This window comes from Phacochoerus africanus, chromosome 1 (genome assembly GCF_016906955.1).
Source record: "Phacochoerus africanus isolate WHEZ1 chromosome 1, ROS_Pafr_v1, whole genome shotgun sequence".
Lineage (NCBI taxonomy): Eukaryota > Metazoa > Chordata > Mammalia > Artiodactyla > Suidae > Phacochoerus > Phacochoerus africanus.
Window position 1 is genome coordinate 227593486 of NC_062544.1, and position 25245 is coordinate 227618730.

The 25245-nt window shown below is 38.3% G+C and overlaps 1 protein-coding gene across 7 annotated transcripts in view; it reads left to right on the plus strand.

The window, feature by feature from the left end:
• The window catches only part of LOC125133875 (cell surface glycoprotein CD200 receptor 1-like), a 45373-nt gene that overhangs the window by 14600 nt on the left and 5528 nt on the right, over positions 1-25245 (plus strand). For 3 of the 7 annotated variants that reach the window (XR_007136525.1, XR_007136524.1, XM_047792517.1), the window contains exons 2-6: positions 1736-1795; positions 5527-5844; positions 5966-6217; positions 18547-18670; positions 24831-24944. Coding sequence is in view for 5 of the 7 variants with exons in the window: in XM_047792517.1 (XP_047648473.1) it covers positions 1736-1795; positions 5527-5844; positions 5966-6217; positions 18547-18670; positions 24831-24944 (868 nt within the window). In the remaining 2 variants the exon portion in view is untranslated. Of the gene's footprint in view, positions 1-1735; positions 1993-5526; positions 5845-5965; positions 6218-18546; positions 18671-19883; positions 23449-24640; positions 25047-25245 lie in introns of those variants that run through there. The other 4 variants (XM_047792535.1, XM_047792544.1, XM_047792553.1 and 1 more) reach the window with 4 other exon arrangements.

The following is a 25245-nucleotide window of genomic DNA, read 5'->3' on the forward strand; positions in this document are numbered from 1 at the left end:
ACTATGCTTTAAATCAAGAGTCAGCAAATTACAGACCATGGACAAAATCCACGGATAAAATTTTGTTGAAGTCATGCACATTTGCTTATGTATTATACGTGGTTGCTTTCTTGCTGCATTAATAGAGTTGAATACTTGCAAAAGAGACCATATGGACTACAAAGCTTCAAATGTTTATTTACTCTTTGGTCCTTTGGCAAAGCTATACTGTGTGCGATGATAGAGCTTTAGAGTCTAGAACATTGAAGACACAACTTGATCTCAGTAATCCTTCCAAGGTCAGCTCTGACTTCTTATCTCTTTCTGGAATAAATTCTTGAGCCTAATATTAGCTAAATTTAACAGTTAGAATCTCATTCCTTGCTTTCCTTCCAGCCCAAGGCAATAACATTTAGCTACCTAGAAAAGCCAAATTATTATAGAGGCCTGTTCACTGCTCATTTCTAAGACCTGTATTGAATTTGTTTATTTTTTAATGTGGTAAAATTGGGTGGATACTTAGAATGGGGAGCAAGAAGTAAATTTTTATAAGCAGAGGGCACATAAATAGTTACTGAATGGTAGTTTTATAAACCCAGAGGAGGGACTTTTTAGGCCCTTAAATCATAAGAAGAATTTTTTAAATCATTGTGTTTTTTTAATATTGCAGACAGGTTTTTCAGACACCAAATTTGAAGTAGATTAGGACTATTTTGACTATCAGAAACTCTATGAAACTCAAGGGAAAGAATGCAAGTAGGTCTCAGGGACTACCGAATTGGGAAGTTGAGCTAGATGATGTCTGCCATCTCTTTATTCCGTTTCATTCTTCCCAAGGTAGGTATATTAGGGTTCTTCAGAGAAACAGAACAGGATGTATGTGTGTGTTGGACATACATTCTGTAGACAAAGATACAGAGAGAGAGATAGTAAGACAAAGACAGAGAGACTGATTTACTTTAAGGAATTGGATCAAGTAATTGTAGAGGTTTAGTCAAGTCCAAAATCTGCAGGGTAGACCAGCAGGCTGATGAGTTGCAGTTTGAAGGCAGTCTGCTGGCAGTCCCAGGAGGTCAGTCTTTTTTTATTAAAATCTTCAACCTATTGGATGAGGCCCACCCACATTATGGAGGATAATTTGCTTTACACAAGGTCTACTGACTTAATTGTTAATCTCATCTAAAAATACATTCCCAGAAAAACCTAAAATAATGTTTGACTAAATATCTGGGTACAATGATCTAGCCAAGCTGACCCATAAAATTAACTATCCCAGTAAGAAAAATGGAAAAGGAAGAGAGATGAGCTATACTTCTCTGTTCTAGTCCCAAAATTCTTGACAAAAATATTATGATTTGCTAATATGAGGTGCCCACCACTGGACCAAACAATTTTAATCAGGGAGTGTTATCTGGAAAGAGGACTATAATTAGCTCAACTTGTGTGAGATACCCATGAAGGACAAATCCATTATGGCTAGGGAAGGGGTAAAGCTGCATAATATAGCTTTCCAGTATAAAAGGAGGTTATCTCTTAAATGAGGAATCACTGATTATTAGTTTATAAATGTATTTTCAAAAATGTCAGTGTGTGTTCCCATGTCATGATGAAACAACTTTTCATTTCTGTTTTACAAGGATTTTTGTTATAGTTAATTGACTATTATGTTGTATGTAAGTTTTTGTTGGGAAATAATGGCTTCCATTTCATAAGTATCTAAATTGATTTCATTTACTTTTCTCTGAATATTTTATAGCTTCAACAGTTACTTCATCTGCAGACAGAAAGCAGAGCACTGTAATATCTCCTGAAGAAGGTAATATGCTTTTTTTGAGGCTAGTACTGAAGAAACATAGTTGATAAGTTTGGACCAAGTGCCAGCCTTGTGCCCAGCTGAAGAATGAGGGACCCTGAAGGACTCACCCATCCTTCCCTAAAGCAGTTCAATTCTACTGGAAGATTAAAGAGCTTTCTCTATGAGGCACTGTCCTGGGCTTTATGCAGAACATGAAGGTGAGCAAAATGAGCAAGACTGCCAGAGAGCCCCCAGGGAGCCCAGTTTTGTGGGGGAACCCAGATAGGAACACAGCTATCACATAAGCAGAGGAGATAAGCACTCACATCAAGAGAACCAGGAGTGTAGAGAGGGAGTGTTAAGCACCAAGGCTTAGAAAATGCTTCACAAAGGATGCAGCATGTGAATTGTGTCTTAAAGGAAGTGAGTGTTTTAATAGAAAAAGAGTGTTATGTAGGACACCCTAGACAGTAAAAACAGGGTGAAAAAATGACATCAAAATGGATTTGTGCTTGGTTTTTTTCTTCTGGAGTGTGGGGGCAGTGTAGTGGATAAAATTGCAAAGTGAATCAATGTGAAACAGAGGGCCTTCAAAGCCAATACAACCACATTCAAATGTCTTATTCTGGCAGTGAGAGGTCTCTAGAAGGTTTTAGAGTTGAGAGAATCACATGTGTTGTAGAATGATGTACTGGCTGCAGTGTAAGGTATGAACTGAAAGGAAAAGAGCTCTGGGTCAGAGATAGAAGTTAGGAGGCTTTTGCAGCAATTCAGTGCATGGTAATGGGGACTTAATATAGGGTATGGTAGTGAAAAAAAGAAAGGAAATGTCCCAATTTACATTCCCACCAACAGTGTAAGCGGGTACCTTTTTCTCCATACCCTCTCCAGCATTCGTTATTTGTTGACTTGTTAATGATGGCCGTTCTGACTGGTGTGAGGTGGTACCTCACTGTAGTTTCGATTTGCACTTCTCTAATAATTAGTGATATTGAGCATTTTTTCATATGCCTGTTGGCCATCTGTTTGTCTTCTTTGGAGAAGGTCTTTTGCCCATTTTTCATTCAGGCTTTTTGCTCTTTTGTTGTTGAGTTGCATGAGTTGTTTATATGGAAAACAGTATGGAGGTACCTCAGAAACTAAATACAGAGCTACCATATGATCCAGCAATTCCACTGCCGGGCATACGTCCAAATAAAACTTTCACTGAAAAAAGACAAATGCACTCCTATGTTCATAGCAGCACTATTCACAGTAGCCAAGACATGGAAACAACCTAAATGTCCATTGACAGATGAATAGATTAAGAAGATGTGGTACATATATACAAAGGAATATTACTCAGCCATAAAAAGACAAACTAATGCCATTTGCAGCAACATGGATGGATCTCATACTAAGTAAGTGAGCCAGAAAGAAAAAAACAAATACCATATGATATCACTTATTTGTGGAATCTAAAATATGGAACAGAAACATACCCCCATACATTGCCCTGTGCATTCTTCTGTTTGGCTGTTCCTGAGTTGTATCCTTTATAATAAACTGGTAATAGTAAAATGCTATATAGGTACCCAGCCAGGCAGTCCCTTGAGGAATCCAACTACTTGCAAATCTATGAAATGACCCCCCAGTCTAAGTGCTCAAACCCAACTGTTCACCTTCAGTTAGTTCTCTATTTCTAACTATATAAAATTGATCCTTTTTTTGTTTTGTTTTTTTGGTGTCTTTTTAGGAAAAAAATAAAATAAAATATGGAACAGATGATCCTATCAAAAAAACAAAAACAAAAACAGAAACAGATCATGGCCAAGAAGAGCACATTTGGGGTCCCTCAGGAGTAAAGGGGAGGGAGTGAGATGGATGAGATGGGCAATGGGATCCTACTGTATAGCACAGGGAAATGTGTATGTGATTGGGTCATTTTGCTGTACAACAGAACTTGATAAAAAATCATAAATAAATTATAATAATAATAAATGCAAAAAAAGAGAAATTCTATGTGTGTACTACTGAGTCACTTTGTTCTACAGAAGAGTTGAAAAAACACTGTGAATCAATTATACTTACATAAAACAGGACTAACTCCCTGTCAGGAGCATTAGTAGGGAAAAAAAAGAAAAGAAAAGAAAAGAAAGGGAATGTCCCAAGGCCAATTGAAAGTAATCTTTAGAGTTACTTCTTTGAAGACTGTGCCTCTTTTGAAATGAATGTTTATTTGACTAGCTGGTACTTTCCTTAAAAAAAAAAAAAAAAAAAAAAGACAGAGTCAGATCTTGAGGATAAACATTAGGGAAAACATTAAGGCTGTATATCCCTACAAGGTAAATTTCAAACTCTGAAGAACATGAAAGCATTCACAGCTTTCTCCCTCACTAGTCCCTTATCTCTCTGATTTTAGCTTTGGCATCTTTCCTTTGTGCCCACATGCCTATCCATGCCTGCCTCTAATTGCTCTCCAACAAGCCATTTTCTTGCTAGTCTCTAAGTCTTTGCCAAGTGGGAGATTCCCTCTGCAAGGGAGTTCCCTTTGGGGTGATGGAAAGAGCATAGATTTAACTGTACTCTCAGATCTGCTTTAAAATCTTCCCTCTTCCTTTATCTAGTTATGTGATCTTTATTTAGCTGTGGAATGCCAGGGTTTGAGTACATCGCATAAGAGGCAAGCGTCACCAAAAGAGGAGAGGAAAGATATTAAATGCAGAGTTCATCACAGACAAGTTTATTCACATAAAAATTTTACCCTGCCACAGCTGGTTCTGTTCATGTTAAAGTGATGAAATCACTGACACACTGACACCTCTGATGTTATAGGTGAGTTGTAACAGAAACACCTAATCAGTGTATCTCATCACACCCCTACCAGTCACGGAAACACGTGAATTTATGGGAAAGAGTGAGCTTCTCTGTTGGAAAACACTTAGTGGTTGCAGGGCTTGATTTTGATTTTAAAAGATGGGAAAAAGGAGTCACCTTCTTTATTTAATCCTCACAATTAGACTGAATGTACAGAAACAAAAATTTGTGAGCAGAGCTCAGAGTTGAACTGTCTGATAGTATGTGTGGCTGAAAAGGAAGAAAGGGAGGGAGGAGGAAGATCTGTTGATTTTACTGACTTTATGATTCTCCAAATGAAAAATAAACATTTTCCAGCTTGCTTAACCTGAATACCATCCTAGTTATTTTAAATAAGTTACCATATACTTTCAATATTTATGTTGAAGTGCCATTCTTAGGAATAAGCATTGCATTCTGGTGTTAGTGATTTCTTCTCTCTCATCAAAACTTAGGAAGAAACAAGTATATCACTAATTCCTCGTTCTATCTTGAGGAGTATGAGTTACAAGATAAATCTGGTAGTCTCTAAGACGAAAGCATTTGATTTAGAGTATTGTCTGTCTTTTAACTTATAATTGTGTTTTATCATTTATTTGTTACATACACACACATATACATATATCAAAAATCCTGAATTAATTTTAAAATACTTAAAATAGTTCACAATACACATATATAATATTGCTTACCTAATAAAACATAATATAGGAGAAAATGGGCTAATCTCTAGGTTAGGTTATGCACTGTGAGAATATTTAATTTTTTTATGTAAGTCTAATATTTCCAGAATAAGATCACCAGCAAAGTAATGTTTTAGTACAACTTCATGTAATATACTGTGGATAAAATTTAACACATGAAATCCCTTACCAAGCTTTTCTTTTGTTATCTTCTGTGTGTGTGTGTGTGTCCAGTTAATATTTCACTACCTGTACTGGTGGATACAACGGCTGAGCTCTATTGCCCTCCTGTGCTGTGGACAACTGTGGTGGTAGCAACATGGGAAATAGTCCTCAGAGACAAGGCCCCCTGCTTCAGAGCCTACAGGGCTGATACAAATGAGACCACATCAGGAAACTGTACTGATGAGAGAATAATCTGGTCCTCCAGACTTGACCAGAATCCTGCCCTTCAGATTGGTCCAGTGGCCGTCACTCATGATGGGTATTACAGGTGTCAAAAGGTAGCACCAAATGGGAATTTCCATCGTGGCTATCACCTCCAAGTATTAGGTAAGGAACATCATGTCTGTGGCACTGCAGATAACCAGATTTGGCAGTGAAACAAATCTCTCTCTAATTCCTTGTCCCATGTATGTGTTAAGACTGAAGCATTATGCCTACATTTCTGCAGTACCCCCTGAGGTGACCCTGGTTCAAAGCGAGAATGGAACTGTGGTGTGCATGGCGGTTGCAGGGAAGCCGGCTGCTCAGATTTCCTGGACCCCTGAGGGGGACTGTGTCACTGAGCAAAACCCTCACTGGGGCAATGGCACAGTGACTGTCCGGAGTATGTGCTACTGGAAGGCCCGTCATGTACCTAATGTGTCCTGCACTGTCTCCCACGTGACTGGCAACAAGAGTCTCTTCTTAGAGCTGAATCAAGGTAAGCACCTGTTTCTTTAGACGGTCAGCCTTTTACTCCATAGATTATGAATAACCAAGCAGAACATGTGCACAAGAAAACTTGTGCTCCTAATTTGAAAAGACTCTCTAAAACTTAACTGGATAATCATTAGTATACTGGAGAAATTGTATTTCTTAATCCAATAGCAAGAATTAATAACTTCTTAACTATTATCTTCTCTAGATATCTTTCATTCTGGAAGCTGTAAAAATATTCTTTGCTAATTTAGAGATCCTTAGGCTTTTACTTTGAGATGAATTACTGTTATAGACTATCAATACTTTAAAAAAATTTAACAGTACTTAGACAGCCAAGAACAATAATTATCCCCTTCCTGATTTTTTTTTCTTATAGTAGTTACTACTATATTTGCTACCCTGCATAAGAGATAAGTATCCTTGCTCCTCTCCCTTGTCATCCAAAATCAACTCATCCATTCACTTGGCAGATATTTACTGAATATTATGTGTTTAAGGCTGGAAAGTGCATGTCTTTACATTGTTCCAGAGAGTATAATCGGTTGGTTAGGAGCAAAACCTTTGGTAACACACAGCTTCTTATTTACCAGCTGTGTGACTTTGAATAATATTTAACTTTTCTGTCTCATTTTTTATTAGGATATAATTTATATATAACATTATATTAGTTTCAGATGTACAACATGATTTGATATTTGTACGTATTATGAAGTAATTACTAAAATAGGTCTAGTGAATATCTCATGATTTCTTCATCTGTTAAATGGGATGATAGCACCCATCTCATAGAGTTTTGTTAATTAAATAAAATACGTATTTAACATGGTGCTTAGTACATAGTCAATACTCAATAAATATTAGCTATTGTGTTTATTGTATTAACAAATATTAGCTTCTATATCGATGAATGTTAGCTACTGTATTAACTATATTAATTCACATTAGCTATTATACTCATTACAATGAATATATTGTTACATTCTTATAATGTATAATTTATTATGTTACTAGAAATAATCATATCCAATTATTTGTCATAACATCATTCACATTTATTTTTTGTAGCAGTTTTACTGACATCTAATTTACATACCATACAATTCACCCACTTAAAGTGTATTAACCAGAGTTCCCATTGTGGTTCAGAGAGTTAAGGACCCAGTGTTGTCTCTGTGAGGATGTGGGTTCGATACCTGGCCTCACTCAGTGGGTTAAGGATCCAGTGCTCCTGTGGCTGTGGTGTAGGCTACAGCTGCAACTCTGATTCAAACCCTAGTCTGGGAACTTCCATATGGTGCAGGTGCAGCCATCAAAAGAATATAAATAAATAAATAAATAAATAAAGTATATCAACCATCACTATAATCAATTTTATTTTAAAGATTTTGTATTATGACTGATTTACAATGTTCTATCAATTTTTGTTGTACATCAAAGTGACCCAGTCACACATATACATATATACATTCTTTTCTCACATTATCCCCTATCATGTTCCATTGCAAGTGATTAGATATATAGTTCCCTGTGTTATACAGTAGGATCTCATTGCCTGTCCACTCCAAATATGAGAGTTTTTGTCTCCTAACCCCAGATTCCCAATCTACCCCAATTCATCCCACTCCCTTCCCCTCCCCCAGCAAACATGAGTCTGTCCTACATGCCCATTATCTTTTCTGTTTTGTAGATAGATTATTTGTGCCATATTTTAGATTGCACATATAAGTGATATCATATGGTGTCTGTCTTTCTCTGACTTATTTCACTCAGTATGAGAGCCTCTAGGTTCATTTATGTTGCTGCAAATGGCATTATTTTGCCCCTTTTTATGGCTTAGTAGTATTCCATTGAATATATGTACCACACCTTCCTAATCCATCCATCCATCAATGGGCATTTATATTGTTTCCATGTCTTGGCTTTTGTGAATAGTGTTGCAATGAACATATGTGTGCATGTATCTTTTTCAATGTAAGTCTTATCTGGATATATGCTCAGGTGTGGGATTGCTGGGTCATATGGTAGTTTTATATTTATAGTTTTCTGAGGTACCTCTATACTGTTTTCCATAGTGGTTGTACCAATTGACATTCCCACCAACAGTGTAGGAGGGTTCCCTTTTCTCCACATCCTCTCCAGCATTTGTTATTTCTTGACTTGTTAATTATGGCCATACCAACTGGTATAAGGTGAAACCTAACTGTAGTTTAGATTTGCTTTTCTGTAATAATTAGCAATTTTGAGCATTTTTTAATGTGCCTCTTGGTCGTCTGTTTTTCTTTGGTGAAATGTCTATTTAGGTCTTCTTCCCAATTTTTAAATTGGGTTGTTTTTTTGTTTTTGAGTTGTATGAATTGTTTATATACTTTAGAGATTAAACCTTTGTCAGTTGAGTCATTTTGCAAAAGCTGTCTCCCATTCTGTGGGTTGTCTTTTCATTTTTTTAATGGTTTCCTTTGCTGTGCAGAAGCTTTTGAGTTTAATTAGGTCCCATTGGTTTATTTGTGTCTTTATTGTCTTTATTCTAAGAGGTGGATCAAACAAGATGTTGCTGTGATTTATGTCAAAGAGCATTCTGCCTAAGTTTTCCTCTAGGAGTTTCATAGTGTCTGGCCTTACCTTTAGGCATTTAATCCATTTTATTTTTGCATATGGTGTTAGAAAATGTTCTAATTTCATTCTCTTACATGTAGTTGTCTGATTTTCCCAGCATCATTTATTGAAGATACTATCTTTCCTCCACTGTATGTTCTTGCCTCCTTTGTTATAGATAAATTGACCATAGGTGTTTGGGTTTATTTCTGGGTTTTATATACTATTCCATTGGTCTATATTTCTGTTTTTGTGCCAGTATTATACTGTTTTGATGACTGTAGCTTTGTAGTAGAGTCTGAAGTCAGGGAGCCTGATCTCTCCAGTTCTACTTTTTTTTCTTTTTCAATATTGCTTTGGCTATACAAGGTCTTTTGTGTTCACATACAAATTTTTTTAAATTTTTTTTATTTTCCCACTGTACAGCAAAGGGATCAAGTTATCCTTACATGTATACATTACAATTACATTTTCCCCCACCCTCTGTTCTGTTGCAACATGCGTATCTAGACATAGTTCTCAATGCTACTCAGCAGGATCTCTTTGTAAATCTATTCTAAGTTGTATCTGATAATCCCAAGATCCCGATCCCTCCCACTCCCTCCCTCTCCCATCAGGCAGCCACAAGTCTATTTTCCAAGTCCATGATTTTCTTTTCTGTGGAAATGTTCATTTGTACTGGATATTAGATTCCTGTTATAAGTGATACCATATTGTATTCGTCTTTGTCTTTCTGGCTCATTTCACTCAGTATGAGATTCTCTAGTTCCACCCATGTTGCTGCAAATTTTAAAATATTTAATTCTAGTTCTGTAAAGAATGTCATTAATAATTTGATAGGGATTGCATTGAATCTGTAGATTGCCTTAGGTAGTATTGCCCTTTTGACTATATTGATTCTTCCAATCCAAGAGCATGGTATATTTTTTCCATCTATTTGTGTCTTTTTTAATTTATTTCATCAGTATCTTATAGTTTTCAGAGTAAAGGTCTTTCGTGTCTTTAGGTAGGTTTATTCTTAGGTATTTTATTCTTTTTGATGCAATGGTAAATGGGATGGTTTCCCTAATTTCTCTTTCTGATCTTTCATTGTTAGTATATAGAAATACAATCAATTTCTATGTATTAATTTTGTATCCTACCAAATTCATTAATGAGCTCTAATGGTTTTCTGGTAGTGTGTTTTGGATTTTCTAGGTATAGAATCATGTGATCTGCAAACAGAGATAGTTTTACATCTTCTTTTCCAATTTGGATTCCTCTTATTTCTTTTCTCTGATTTCCATGGCTAGCATTTCCAAGATTACGTTGAATAACATTGGTAAAAGGGGACATCCTTGTCTTGTTCCTGATCTTAGTGGAAATGCTTTCACTTTTTCACCATTGAGAATGATGCTAGCTGTGGGTTTGTCATAAATGGCTTTTATTATATTGAGGTAGTTCCCCTCTATGCCCACTCTCTAGAGAGTTTTTATCAGGAATGGGTGTTGAATTTTGTCAAAAGCTTTTTCTGCATCTACTGAGATGATCATATGGTTTTTAATTTTTGGTTTGTTTATGTGGTGTATCACATTGACAGATTTGTGGATACTGAAGAATCCTTGCATCATTGAGATAAATCCTACTTGATCATGGTGTGTGATCTTTTTAATGTATATTTTTATGCAGTTTGCTAATATTTTGTTGAGGATTTTTGCATCTATGTTTATCAGTGATATTGGCCTGTAATTTTTTTTTTTTTGGTGGTACCTTTGTCTGTTTTTGGTATCAGGATAATGGTGGGCTTCATTGAATGAGCTTGGGAGTGTTCCTTCCTCTGCAATTTTCTGGAAAAGTTTCAAAAGAAGAGGTGCTAACTCTTTGAGTGTTTAGTAGAACTCAGGTGTGAAGCCATCAGTTCCTGAACTTCTATTTTTTGGAAGTTTGTTAATCACATTTTCGATTTCAGTAGTTGTTACTGTTCAATTCATGTTTTCCATTTCTTAGTGGTTCAATCTTGGCAGCTTGTACATTTGTAAGAATCTGTCCATTTCTTCTAGGTTGTCCATTTTATTGGCATACAGTTGCCTGTATAGTCTCCCATGATGCTTCATATTTCTGCAGTGTGAGTTATAACTTCTTTTTCATTACTAACTTTATTGATTTGAACCCTCTCCCTTTTTTCTTGATGAGTCTGGCAAATGGTTTATCAATCTCTTAATTTTTTCAAAGAACTGACTCTCGGTTTCATTGATCTTCTCAATTGTTTTCTTTATCTCTCTGTTATTAATTTCTGCTATAATATTTATCATCTCTTTCCTTCCACTAATTTTGGGCTTTGTCTGTTCTTCCTTCTCTAGATGTTTAATGTGTAAGGTTATTTGCATTTTTTCTTCTTTCCTGAGATAAGATTGTATTGCTATAAACTTCCCTCTCAGAACTGCTTTTGCTGTGTCCTGTAGTTTTGGATTGTAGTATCTTCATTATAATTTGTCTCTATGTATATTTTAATTTCATCTTTGATTTCTTCAATGATCCTCTGATTGTTTAGTAGCATATTGTTTAGCTTCAAAGAGTTTGTGGTTTTTGCTGTTTTTTTCTTGTAGTTTATTTCTAGTCTCATAGCATTGTGACTGGAAAAAATGCTTGAAATAATTTCAATTTTTAAAAATTTATCAAGACTTGATCTGCGGCCCAAGGTGTGCTCTATCTTGGAGAATGTTCTGTGTGCACATGAAAAGAAAGTATATGCTGCTGTTTTGGGGTGAAAAGCTCTATAGATATCAGTTAAGTCTACTTGATCCAGTGTGTCATTTAAGGCCTGTGTTTCCTTACTGATTTTCTGTCTGGATGATCTGTCCATTGATGTAAGTGGGGTGTTAATGTCCCCCACTATTACTGTGTTAGTGTCAGTTTCCCCTTTTATGGCTGTTAGTAATTGCCTTAAATATTGCACTGTTCCTGTTTTGGGTGAGTATATATTTACAATCTTTATTTCTTCTTCTTGTATTGATTCTTTGATCATTATGTAATGTGCTTCTTTTTTTCTTGTGAACTTCTTTATTTTAAAACATATTTTGTCTGATATGAGTATTGATACTCCTGCTTTTCTATAATTTCCACTTCCATGTAATATTTTATTCCATCTGTGTCCTTAGATCTGAAGTGGGTGTCCTGCAGAGAGCACATACATGGGTCTTGCTTTTGAATTCACTCAGCTAGTCTTTTTCTTTTAGTTGGAGCATTTAATCCATTTACATTCAATGTAATTATGGATAAGCATGTATTTATTGTCATTTACTTAAAATTTTTTTGATTGTTATTTTGGGTCTTTTGTCTTCCCATCCTCTTTTTGCTCTCTTTTCTTGCAATTCGCAGACCATGTTTAGTGTTATGTTTGGGTTGGTTTTTCTTTTTTATGGGTGTGACCATTATAGTTATTTGACTAGTGGTTCCCCTTATATTTTGATATATCCATCTATATGTATTGGCAAGAATTGTTTCATCTTGCCAGTCTCCTTAATTTCAAATGCATTTTCCATATTCTGCATTTGTCCTCTCCTCTTTTCATGCTTGCTAGTTTAGATATCATATTTGTCAATGGGTGATTTCCTACTTTTAAATTATTTTTGCCTTTACCAGTGAGCTTCTTCATTTTTAATATTCTTGTTTCTAATTGCGGGTTTTCCTTTTCTGCATAGAGAAGTTCCTTTAGTAGTTGATGTATAGCTGGTTTGGAGGAGCTGAATTCTCTTAGCTTTTTCTTGTCTGCTGCTGGTAGGAGTGTTCTCTGTAGCCCTGCAGATTGGGATGTGGGTTACTGGGCCTCCCCTGGCTCCCTTGGTATGGAAAGAGTCACTGATGTGAGCCTTCACAGGGCCACTGGCAGGGGTCCTGTATCTTGTGCTTTTTGCTGGTTGGGCAGCCCATAGCTCTGTCAGAGAGTGGGCACTGGCAGCCCTCTCGTGAAAATGGGTGCTGCTTTGCTGGCACGAGCTTCTGCAGATTCTCTGGGAAGAGCCAAGGCACCTGTGTTTTCCCTGATCAACAGGGAGCAGGCACCAGCAGCCCTCTTATGGGAATGGGTGTTTCCGTGCTGGCAGCCTCTGCAGATTTTCTGGGCAGAGCTGATATGCCTGAGTTTGCCTGTGTTTCCCTTGCTCTAGCAAGTCACTACTTCTGCAGGAAGTGGGTGCTGCCATCAGCAGTTTTTCTGGCACTGCTTTGCTGACAGCCTTCGTAGATTCTCTGGGTGGAGCCAAGGTGCCAGTATTCTCCTTGATTGCCAGGGAACAGGCACTGGCAGCGCCCTCGTGGGAATGGGCACAGCCTCTATGGGCGGAGCTGAGACTCCTGTGTTTTCCCTGCTTAGGCAGGTCATTACTTTTGCAGGAAGTGGGCACTGCTTCCAGCAGCCTTTCTGGTACTGCCCTGCTGGTCAGAGCCCCTGCAGATTCTCTGGGTTTTTCTCAGGGAAAAACCTGTGTTTTCCCTGATCTCTCTGGTTATGAGCGCAACCATTGATGGCAGCTCTTCTGGTGCAGGTTGGGCTCCACTAGCGCAGGGCCCCTGCGGCAGGAGCAAGAAACTTGTGTTATTCCCCTAGGCAGTTACTCCACCTGCTCCAAGAAGTCTGTAGCCCTAAGTTTGGGGCCGCTACCCCAGCCATCACTAGGCAGCCACTACAGCCAAGTGGTTCCCTGAGCTGATGCAGGCAGTGTCCTGCAGCTTGAGAAAGTGGGCATAGAGAACAAGGCAGTAGTGATGGATCCCATCCCTTTCTTCCAGCTCCCCCCGCCCCCTAAACAATGGCATCTAGTCTCTAAGCCCAACTGGGTTGCCTCCACTTAGATGCTCTCCATTGTGGCTGCCTTATACTCTAGTCCTTCCAGGCTGTTTCTACATAGTCAACCCCATTTTTCCCCCCACATAGCTGGCCCCAGCTCCCTCTTTGGGTCTGATCTCTAAGGCCAAAGTTTTAGTTCCCAATACCTGCTGGCACCCGAATATGGTTGCCCATTGCCCATATCACTGACTGTTTGTGGAGGACTGTCTCCTTAACTGTTTCAGACCGTTTGTCTAGAGTTCCTCCTCTGTTTTTGGCTGGTCTTGTTGCAGGTGAAGGAACTTACCAGGGTGCAGGAGCTATTCCTCTTACTAGCTCCCTCCTGGGAGAGCAGGTCCCATCTCATTTCCTTTTGCTTTTTTTTCTCTTGTTGTTCTTCTTTCTTCTTTCTTATGTCCTCTCTGGTTTTGTAATGTTTTTCCTATTCTATCATACTCTTAAGGTCTTTTGTCAGTTTTTAGCAAATTTTCTGTTTGAATATTTCCACATATAGGTGTATTTTCAATGTATTTGTGGGAACAGATGAGTCTTATGTCCTGCTACTCCACCATCTTAGACCTCCCCCCATGGTTAATTTTAGAGCATACTCAGCACCCCAAAATAAGCCCTCTACCATTTAGTTATCAATTAATCTCACCATTTCTCTAGTTTTAGGTAACCACAAACATACCTTCTCATCACTATAGATTTTCCTGTTTGGGACATTTCATATAAATGGAATCATATAAGTGGCCTCTGTGCCTGGCTTCTTTTATTTAGCATAATGGTTTCAAGGAACACCATGTTGTAGCATGTACTTCTAATCACTTCTGATTTTTATTTTCCACAATTCATCTCACACAAACTCTAGGCTTTTATTTTACACTTGTTATCTCCAGACTTATGCATTTATCTCTAGTTCTGTCTGGTTTTCTCTTCTGTAGACCAGGCATTCAACTTGTACTCTTTTTTGTTCTTTCATGTCCTTAGAATCTCTGCTTCATTAATTATCCTTGCTCTCTTTTGTTCAGTCTTTGTTTCACAAATCCTTCACTAAGACTGATTATATAAACATGACTGTTTTCCTCCTATATTGAAAGGAGAGGGAGAGGGTGTGGAAAAAGGTAACTCTCCTCCACTACTGCAGGGAATGTAAATTGGTGCACCCATTATGGAAAACAGTATGAAGTTTCCTTAAAAATCACAATCCCAGGAGTTCTTAGCTCAGGGGGCTAAGAACCTAACACTGTCTCTGTGAGGCTGGGGGCGCTTTGCCTCAAGCCGCAGCTTAGGTTGCAGATGCAGCTCAGATCCAGTGTTGCTGTGGCTGTGGCAGAGGCTTCAGTTGAACCCCAATTTGACTCCTAGACCAGGAATTACCATATGCCACAGGTGCATCCATAAAAACAAACAAAAAAACCCACAATCCTGCTACTGGGCATATATCCAGAAAAGATGAAAACTCTAATTTAAAAGATATACACACCCCAATGTTCATGGCAGCACTAGTTCCAACAGCCAAGACATAGAAGCACCCTAAACACACACACACACACCCCAAAATACTGTGTAACCACAAAAATTAACGAATGCTATTTGCAGCAACATGGATGGATCTAGAGATTATTATACTAAATCAAGTCAGACATAAAAAGACAAATATGATATCACTTATATTTGGAATCTAAAAAAATGATACAAATGAATTTATTTACAAAATAGACTCACAAACATAGAAAACAAACTTATGATTACCAAAGGGGAAAGCAGGAGGGAGGGATAAATTAGGAGTTTGAGGTTAACAGAAACACTCTGCTATATATAAAATAAATAAACAATGACCTACTATATAGCACAGGGAATTATATTCAATATCTTATAATAACCTATAATGGAGAAGACCGAAAAAAGTTTTATATATAGTTTTTAAACTGATATGTCTGAATTGCTTTACTGTATACCTAAAACTAACACAACATTTTAAATCAACTATGTTTTGATTTAAAAATCTAAAAAAATAGAGGATTCTGCATTCACTGTCTTTTCTATGCTACCTCGCATTCACTCCTTAACTCACATGCATCTCTCTGCATATAAAATGCTCTAACAAAAATCACTGAAGCGCTCCTAGATGCCAAATAAAATATAAATTTTTTGTCTTGTTATAAACTAGTCTTTTTGTGAAATCTGATGTGATCTCTCCTCCCTTCTCATCTGTTTTCCTCCCATATTCACTTGCTTCTTTTCTTAACTTTCAGTCAAGTAGTTAGTCTTATTAATAGATTCCTTTTCATCTATTCATCCCATGAAGAAAGGCATTTCTATGAGTTTCATAACTGACTTCTTCTCCTTTCACCTCTACCCTTATTCCTTGAGAGATCTCATCATACCTCTGGCTTTAGTTACCGTCTTTTTTTTTTTTTTTTGGTCTTTTTAGGGTCACATTGGAGGCATATGGAGGTTCCCAAGCTAGGGGTTGAATAGGAGCTGTAGCCATCGGCCTACACCACAGCCAGAGCAATGTGGGATCTGAGCCGTGTCTGTGACCTACACCACAGCACATGGCAACGCTGGATCCTTAACCCACTGAGCAAGGCCAGGTATTGAACCCACATTCTCATGGATACTAGTCTGGTTCGTAAACCACTGAGTCATGACGGGAACTCCTACTGTCTAATTCTTGACTCTTAAATCTATATTTTAGCCCAGATTTCTCTTCTTGGCTCCTCCATGATCAAAATCAATTTCCAATTGGCCAGCCTTTCCTGAATACATTAGGGGCACCTAAATTACATATTCCTAAAACAGAATTCCTTTTCTCTTCTCCTTCCTAAGCTCCAAACCCATATTTTATGTTATTGATAAATGACTCGCCAGATAATTAAAGCTATTCTATCCTCTTTCTTATTTCCCATATTCAAAATCAGATACAAAAAAAAAAAAATCAGGTACAATATTTTGCTGATTTTACCTTAAAAAACTTTCTTAAAGCCAGACTTTTTTCTTTCTAACTGCCTCAGTTGAACACATGATGATCTCTCACCAGGGTTGTTCCAATGTTCTTGTAACAGGTCTTCTGACCCCTGGCTTACCTCCCTCCACTCCTCTATAGTGTAGCCAGTGACTTCCAAAATGAAAAACATGCAACTTCCCTACTTAAATGCCCCCAGTGGCTTCTTGTTGCCTCATGGAAGGCTAAACCCCTTTGGTCTGCTGCTCTCCTTGACTAATTTCTGGTATTCTCCAGTTTGTATTCCAGGCATGTGGGCCTCTTCAGGCTCCTCAAAGTGTTATCTTTTACTCCTCTCTTCTCTTTTACATGCAATTTCTATCTCTTCACCATGTATGTCCTTCGCCATACTCTCTTCTTCCATTCTATTTGATCAATTCCTATTGAACTTTTCAGTCTTAGTTTGATATAGTGCCTCTGGAATAATTTTCTCTTTCCCTGCTGTTGGTGAGCTGTTCCTTTTCTGTGTCTCATGCACTCCATTGTCTCATGCACACTTCTGCCTGAATACTTCCAGGGCCCTATAATTGACCACCCAATTCTCTGAGTCCCAGGATAGGTTAAGTACCTTGAGAACAGGAACCATATCATTCATTTCTACATCCCCAGAGTCTGGCACAGTGCCTGACTCATACAAATCACTGCAGAGTTATGTTCAGATCACCACAGACTTCATCTTTATATATCCTACTCTGTGCTCTACATGGTAAAAGTTAACATCTTCAAATCTTCGCTCATATTGTTCTTTCCCTTGAAAAGTCTTTTTTTTTTTTCATCTAACCTATTTAATCCTGTTATTAGAAAGGCTCAGTTCAAATCCCACTTCCCAGTTAGAGCTGATTAAGCTTTCCTATTCCTTAGATGATTTATAATCTGTAATGCTCACCTAGCACTGTTCACTCTCTCAAAAGTTATCTTTTCATTTGTCTGGTCTGACTCCCCAGTTGGATGGTGAGAATTTGAAGGTTGTGATCTTTTTCCCTGACAGTGTCTAGGAAATTGTCTTCAGCTTTAGCACTTGAGTAGGTAATTTCACAGGTTGACAGGACACTTTGAGCAAAGACTCACACTGGTACTTAGAATTCACACACTTTTGGTTGTCATTTTCATAGGAGAAAAGATTTTGTAATGATGGTCCCTAGTTTCATTTTATCTTTTCAGTAGTTCTTGGGGCAATTTCACAGATGGATAAATGAAAGGAAAACACAAAATACCCTACTAAAGGGGTTACATCAACTCAGTGATAAAACCACTTCACTGTGTGGAAATTATCAAATAGTGTTCAAAATATTAAGAATAATGCCCCCTAAAACTAACATTTACATGGGAAGTTAGAAAGTACATTTCCTTTTTTTTTTATAAAAGTGGGAATTTTTGTTGTTGTTGTTGTTGTTGTTATTGTTGTTGTTGTTGCTATTTCTTGGGCTGCTCCCGCGGCATATGGAGGTTCCCAGGCTAGGGGTTGAATCGGAGCTGTAGCCACCGGCCTACGCCAGAGCCACAGCAACGCAGGATCTGAGCCGCATCTGCAACCTACACCACAGCTCACGGCAACGCCAGATCGTTAACCCACTGAGCAAGGGCAGGGACCGAACCCGCAACCTCATGGTTCCTAGTCAGATTCATTAACCACTGCGCCACGACGGGAACTCCAAAGTGGGAAATTTTAACAATGCTTAGTGTGCATTAAGAAAATATTTATTAAAAATCTACCATGAACAAAAACACACTTTTTCTAAATTGTCATGAAAGAATGATACATTAGCAACAGTCAAATTTTATTCTATAAGGTGTTTTGATTATGATAGACTATGAAGTTTAAGGAATATTTTAAAAAGCTCTTTTAAATTACAGACTCTAATTTGTTCATTAGAAGAATTTCTGAAATGGCTCTCCACCCCTGCTGTGTTGCCTATGTTTAAAGGTGCCGGAATCCTGGGATTTCCAGCATCATACCTGCTGATCATTCTGTATGTGAAATTCCCTCTTTTCTTGGTTATCTTGGTCATCGTGGGATTCCTCTACTTCCAGAGAACAGGTGATCGCAGGTAGGAAGTGAATACTGGAAGGTACAGACTCATTAGAAAGATTCCATTATTATAAGACTAAGTTTACAATGTCCTGGGGAAAAGCTTGACCCATTTTTTGGCACATTGCTTGTGGCCTACCTCGTTTTTGACACAGAAGCTTTGTTAACAACTGAGAGCCCAGACAGAAGTGCCTGCAGCACTGAAACAAGGGAAGAGACCTGTCTTAGGCCACCCTCTAATTCTATGGGGGAAATGAAGCTTGGCTGGGGCTCCTTAAGTGTTTACTTCCCAGTCTCTATGCTTCTAAAGGCTTGTAGTCATTCCTGCTTAATTACATATTTTATGTTTTTTCCTAGAGAATGAAAATGAAAAAATTTGAAAGTCAATTTAAACTTGGTTAAATGTCACAAAAAAAAGCATCCAATTGTGATAAGCCTTCCAGTTCAACATCTATCTAAATTGTTCCTGTTTCTATTTGATACCTTTGTATTTAGGATCTATGCAATAGGTATCAAGCCTGTGTCAACCTCTTAGCGGACATATATACACACAGGCAAAAGCTTGCTGCCTGTCATGGTAAATACCTAGAATGACTTGTCTACCTTTCCCTTGGCCCTAGTGAGTTCTTATTTACAAATGAGAAACAACCCTGCTTCCCAGCATGAAGAGGCAGATGGCTCAGCAAAACGCAAATAAAAATGCTATGCCATTTTTCTATACCTGCTAGTTTCTTTGGATAGTGCTTTCTTCCTACCTACTTGTCCCCTCTACCCACTTGAGATGCAAATCAGGGTTGCAATGGCAGGAGCTACTACAAGTGTTACCTTCAAGTCGGCCCATAGCTGACCTCCCATCTCTTTCTCACTTGGAGCAATTACTTAGGTAGTTGTATTCCATGTTTGGCCTGATTGCTGAATAAAAGGCCAGGAATCATTTTTAGCAGTACCTGCATTTTTGAAGAAATTATAAGTCCATCCCAATTAAGGAGCTATTAGAGTCACTGGTGACAGTGCTGAATGCCACCTCACCTTTTAGAGCTCCAGTGCCTCAATTCCATTTCTTGTCTGCATTACGTAATGGATTAATTGTAACAGTATGAGCGGTTGGTGAAACACTAACAAACTTAGCTAAAAGAAATTTCTCAGTTTCCTTTGCAACTCAGCATGACCACCCACAAAATTTTTCACAAATTTTTTGAAGTGTAAGCATACATCTTGTGTGATATTTTTAGGAAAGCTCTTTAAAGAAAAATGAAGAGGTCCTCTTTTGCTTTTCCTTCTTACCTCCTGGATTACAACATGGATGTGATGACTGGAAGTCCAGCAGCCACATTTGGCCACAGGAACACTGAAGATGGAATCTACTTGCTAAGATGGTAGAAAAGAAAGATGGAAGGGTTCTGGACCTTGATGACCACAGAGTTCCCGTACCAACCTTAGACTACCTACCTTAAACTTTGGCGTGAGCTAGGATAAACATTTTTTGTTCATGGCACTGTTATTTTTGGTTTTTGCTCCATATGCAGTTGAACTTAAGCTGATTGAGTTTGCCAATTACAAGCTTTGCTCTCAGTCTTGCAACACAGGTTATGCTTTATTCATGTGCATTTTCATGGCCTGTTTTTGTTCTTCCTCTAGTGATTATGAAGCAAATAATATTTAATTCATGTGTATTGCCATGGTCTGTTTTCATTCCTCCCTTAGAGATAATGAAATATATGTAACTTCAGAATATAGTAATCATAGGTGTGAGAGCCATCTCTAAGACAGTTCCAGAAGAATTTCTGGTTATATAAACTCAAGGGATGCTTGTGATAGGAAATGGCATTTGGGGATATGCAAAGATGATCTAATAGTCAGCCAGTCCCAAGGCATGAAAGGGCATGTCTGCATTGTAGAATTGGAAAGATAAAGATACTGTTGTGGGCTTGTAGAGAATATGTGAGCCCAAGAAACAGAGGAACTGAAATACATGGGACATTACCTATCAAATCTTTTTCCATGAAAAAGACTCCATCATTCCCTGAAGAGATTTATCTGAATTCATGCTTCTTATCTGTTCCCTTCTTACTGCCATGATTTTCTGGGAAGAGTGAAAAGCTAAGCTACTCCCTCTCAACTTCCTACAAGTGCATAAAGACAAAAAAAATTTTTTTTAATTTTCTGAACACATATATGTATGCATATATACATATAAGACAAATTAATTGTGGTCCTAAACTGAGGGAAATTGGGAATAACTTTTATCAAAACACAATTAAGAGCCACTAGAGGGTGCTTCAACTTAATTCTTTTAACTATTTCCAAGCAAGCTAAAATCTGACCCCAGACAGTAATCTTGCTTTTTTTTTCTTTTATCATTCCATACAACTGTCCCTCCATTTACTAATTCTTTAGGTCTTCTTAGTTGTTAGTTCTGAAACAATTACAGAAGAAAGGGAAAGTGGTTTAAATTAACTTAAGGAGAAAAGTTTTTTGTTTTTTGCTTCCAAACTTGAATTGCATTACCACTGTCAATTTTAGCTGAAACATTTTGTTTATCAAACAAGATAGAGGTAAGCATTAACAGTCTCATCTCAGGGAAAGGGGAAATGTGAGAATCTCTTAGTGGTTAATCAAAGTTAGTACTCACTTATTTCTTAAACTGGGAAGTTGAGATCACTCCATTCCCTAAAAAACAAATAGCTGCTTGTTAGCCTTAATGGCAGCAGATGGTCAGAGCTACAAATAAAACTAGCTGGCCTTTTCTACTTCCTGGGTCCAACCCTTATCTCCTCCCCCATCATCCTTAAGAGGCACACATGGTATTTTAAAGCTAGAGGGAAGCTGCAGATAAAGTAGGCCAACTTCCTCATTTTACAAAAGAGGAAACTAACACTCAGAGTAAACTGACCACTGGGTGTTACCAAGAAGCCAGCTGGAGTGTGGACTTGCTTTGCTTGCTAATGAGAGCATGCATGAAGTGGGCTTTATAGTTTGTTTGGTTTGGACTGAGACTTAGGGTTCAAGAGAGAATTTACCAAAGCCTTCAAAAGGATCCTAAGATGAAAAAGTGAAACAGCACATGAAATATTCATGACATTTACTATCTTCAAGGAAAGATTGAATGTTATCATGGTTAACAATTGTCACCACATGCCAAGGACCTCACATGACAAGTACATCACATCTAAACTGAGAAACAAGTGCAATGGAGAGATTTTAAAAATTGCTTGTTTAAATCTTATTATAGTCTTTTCTACAATCTGGATGTAAGAAAAGAGGCATGAGAGGAAAATTTGTCTGTTTAGGGAAATATACCAACAGTTTAGACAAATATACCAACAGTTTAGACAGAGAAGAGGGCTCAGGTTGTAGAATGCACTGGAAATAGCAAAATAAAGGGAAATAAAATGATCAGCAAAACTTAAAAAGTCTTCTTTCTGGGTTCTAGTAAGAGGAATTTTGGAAGCTCTTGAGGAATAAATAGAAACAGAGTAGGCCTTTGCTACAAAAGCTCTTGAGGAATAAAAGAAGAAACAGAATAGGCTTTTACTACAAAAAGAATTGGTGTGTCATAAATTCTCTATGAGGGGGTAGCTAAAGAATATTAGAATTAAAGATGCCTCTCTGTTAATATTTAGTTAAAAACTGTTAGACATAATTGCATGATTAATGGTGATTTAGAAATGAAGGAAGAGGAAACTCTGCCCACATTTGGGGGGAACAGAACAAAGAGTGCATAGTTGGCAGGCCTGGTGATGAGAAAACAAGGATGGCCAAAAATTAGTTGGAATTAGCAGTTTAGGGAGAGAGATGACAAGAAGCCAGCAGAGGAAGGCATGCACTCCACTAGGCATTTTCAAAAAGCTGGGGAGGGTGTTGCAGTTCCCCAAATTACACTGGCCAGAGATTCAGTTATTTTATTTGGCCATTAAAGGAAAAAGATTTTTCCAGAAGATTGGAACTCTTAGGGACCATTGGGAACTGCAAGGATGCTTAGGAAAAGAAGCTCACAGTCGACCAGCAGAATTACTCCTTGAACTCCGAACACTTAACTATATTATGTTCTGATAATAAGGAGAACTCCATAATCTCTGAAGGTGGCTAGATCTAGAGGTTGGCATTCTCCTGCCTCTTCCCAGTGACTTGTAGCTTAGAATTTTCTGGACTAGAAGAAAGAAAGAAATAGGAAGACTCAGAAATTCTTAAATTTCTAGACTTTTCTCTTTTTAGGGCACTGCAAGCTCTCTGCATTCCTAAATAGCCACAATAGGCCATAAAGATGGTATAGCAGATGTGCCCAGGATCTGTGTGTAACCAGGCCCAGTGAGAGTCAGTGTCCACAGTGTTCAGATGGGAAGCAGTTCCCTCTGCTATTTTTCTCTCTTAGATTTGTGTCCACCTGTACTTCCTGGGTAGAAAGCTGAGCATTTCCTTCTCAGTGCTGGCCATATGTCTACACTGAGAGCTTTAGTTCTGTCTATTGCTAGCTTCCCACATACCTCTAGACACAATTTATACCTGAAATGGTATTGAAGGGCCAGAGGACCCCAAAATTACATTGTGGGGGTGGAATGGAATCTTTGCTAGAAGAGGACAGCATATCTCTCTAAATTCCAAGGGGTGGTATTTCTGTGGATTGGACGGATGGATAGATCGATCATGGGAAAAACACAGTCAAGTCCTGGAAGCAGGGTCCAAAGGGCTAGGATCTCCAAGGGTTTATTTAAATTTCTTTGCTAAGGCTACCTATAGCACTCACTTTGATGTATTCTGAGTAAATTAATTCCTTCATTCATTAAATGTTCATTAATTTACCTGATATTTGTCAGCCATTACACTAAGCTCTAAGAATAAGTAAGTAAAATGTGAATTGAATATTAAATAAAATATGATCCTTAAAGATTTCATGGTTGGGAGTTCCTGTTGTGGCACAGTGGAAACGAATCCGACTAGGAACCATGAGGTTGCGGCTTCAATTTCTGGCCTTGATCAGTGGGTTAAGGATCCTGCATTGCCGTGAGCTGTTGTGTAGGTCACAGATGCGGCTCAGATCCAGCGTTGCTGTGGCTCTGGTGTAGGCTGGCAGTTGTAGCCCCAATTCGATCCCTAGCCTGGAAACTTTCATATGCCTGCCACAAGTGTGGCCCTAAAAATATAAAAGACCAAAAAAAAAAAAAGATTTCACAGTAAAGAAGATAGGCAAATAAGCAGCTCACTAAAATCCAGTATTGATGTATTAAAAAAGGTATATACCTTTAGCAATCAAAGGAAGGAATACTCAATTCTTACTGAAGGTGTGGCTTGTAGTTAAGGAAAAGCATTGGGTAAATTATGAGGCTTTCAGCTGCAAGAAACAAAGTAGGACTCTGACAGTTAATAAGGCCATTTACTATTTTACATAAGAAGGCATCCAGAAGTAGGGCCAACTTCAAGTCTGGTTGTTTCAATGGTTCTACAAAGCCCTCAAGGACTGGATTTTATCCTTTCTCTGCTCTGCTATCATCAGTGTCAGTGTTTGCTTCATCCTCAAGCTGGACATGAATAGGTGGCAGCCATCCCAAGGCCGCAGCCAGACACAGCATGCCCAGAGGAAGAAGCCTGACCATTTCTTCCCCAAACCCATTTCTTCCTCTGAAGAGTGAGGACCAAGAGCCCCCATAGGCTTCCTCTCTTGTCTGATTGGTCAAAGTCACAGATACAATCTCTGGCAAAGGGGCTGAGATTATGCTTACACTAATTAGGCCTTTCATAGAGCTGGGCTAAGGTCAGTGCCTTTCACCAAGCATTCAACCTGGTGGGAGGGGGTGACTAGAGACCTGACCAAATTAGGGACTCTGTTAAGAAAGCAGAACTTGAGAATGCATGTGAAGCCTGGATGAAGGAGATGATAATGGTCAAACTGAGTCTTAAAATATGCAGAGGAATGCTACAGGTAGACAAGGGCAGGGAAGAGAAGACATCATGGATAAAGGCAGGGAGCTGTGACAGGGTGTGTCTCTTTCAGGGCAATGGAGAAACTGTATCATCTCCTCACACAAGTCCCACATTTCATGAGGTCATCTGGGGACAGAAGATTGCTATTCTACTGAGAATGCCAGGAGTTTTGCAGATCCAGCAAATCTTTATGAATTTATCACATTTTCTGAACAGAATGTCCAAATCTTCTGACTGATTCACCCAACACTCATTTTAAGATCACACAAGGAGCCAAGAACATTGGTTGCACACAGTGGAGAATCAAAGAGAGGCAGGAGGCTTCAGGCTGGAGCAGCAGTGGTCGGCTGGATGACATCACTCATTTTTGAAGGGTAGGACTCATCTCTGGGCTGGGTAAAACTGATAGAGTTGAGACACTTCTCCTGGTCTGGTGTCCCTTCATGAAATATGAAAATAAACAATTGAAGACAGTGTTTTGAGGATAATCGTTCCGTATTTATAAATGTCCTTGGGAAGGGTGCTATAGAAATGCAAAGTCTTGTTATTCATTCCACCTTCTTGCAAATGGCCCTTGAGTCCACATGGTATGTAGAAAAAAAGTTCCTGATGTATCCTTCCCTAAAACTTTTCTTCTACTTAATACACAGAGCCCCTACACAGAGACACCTCAGA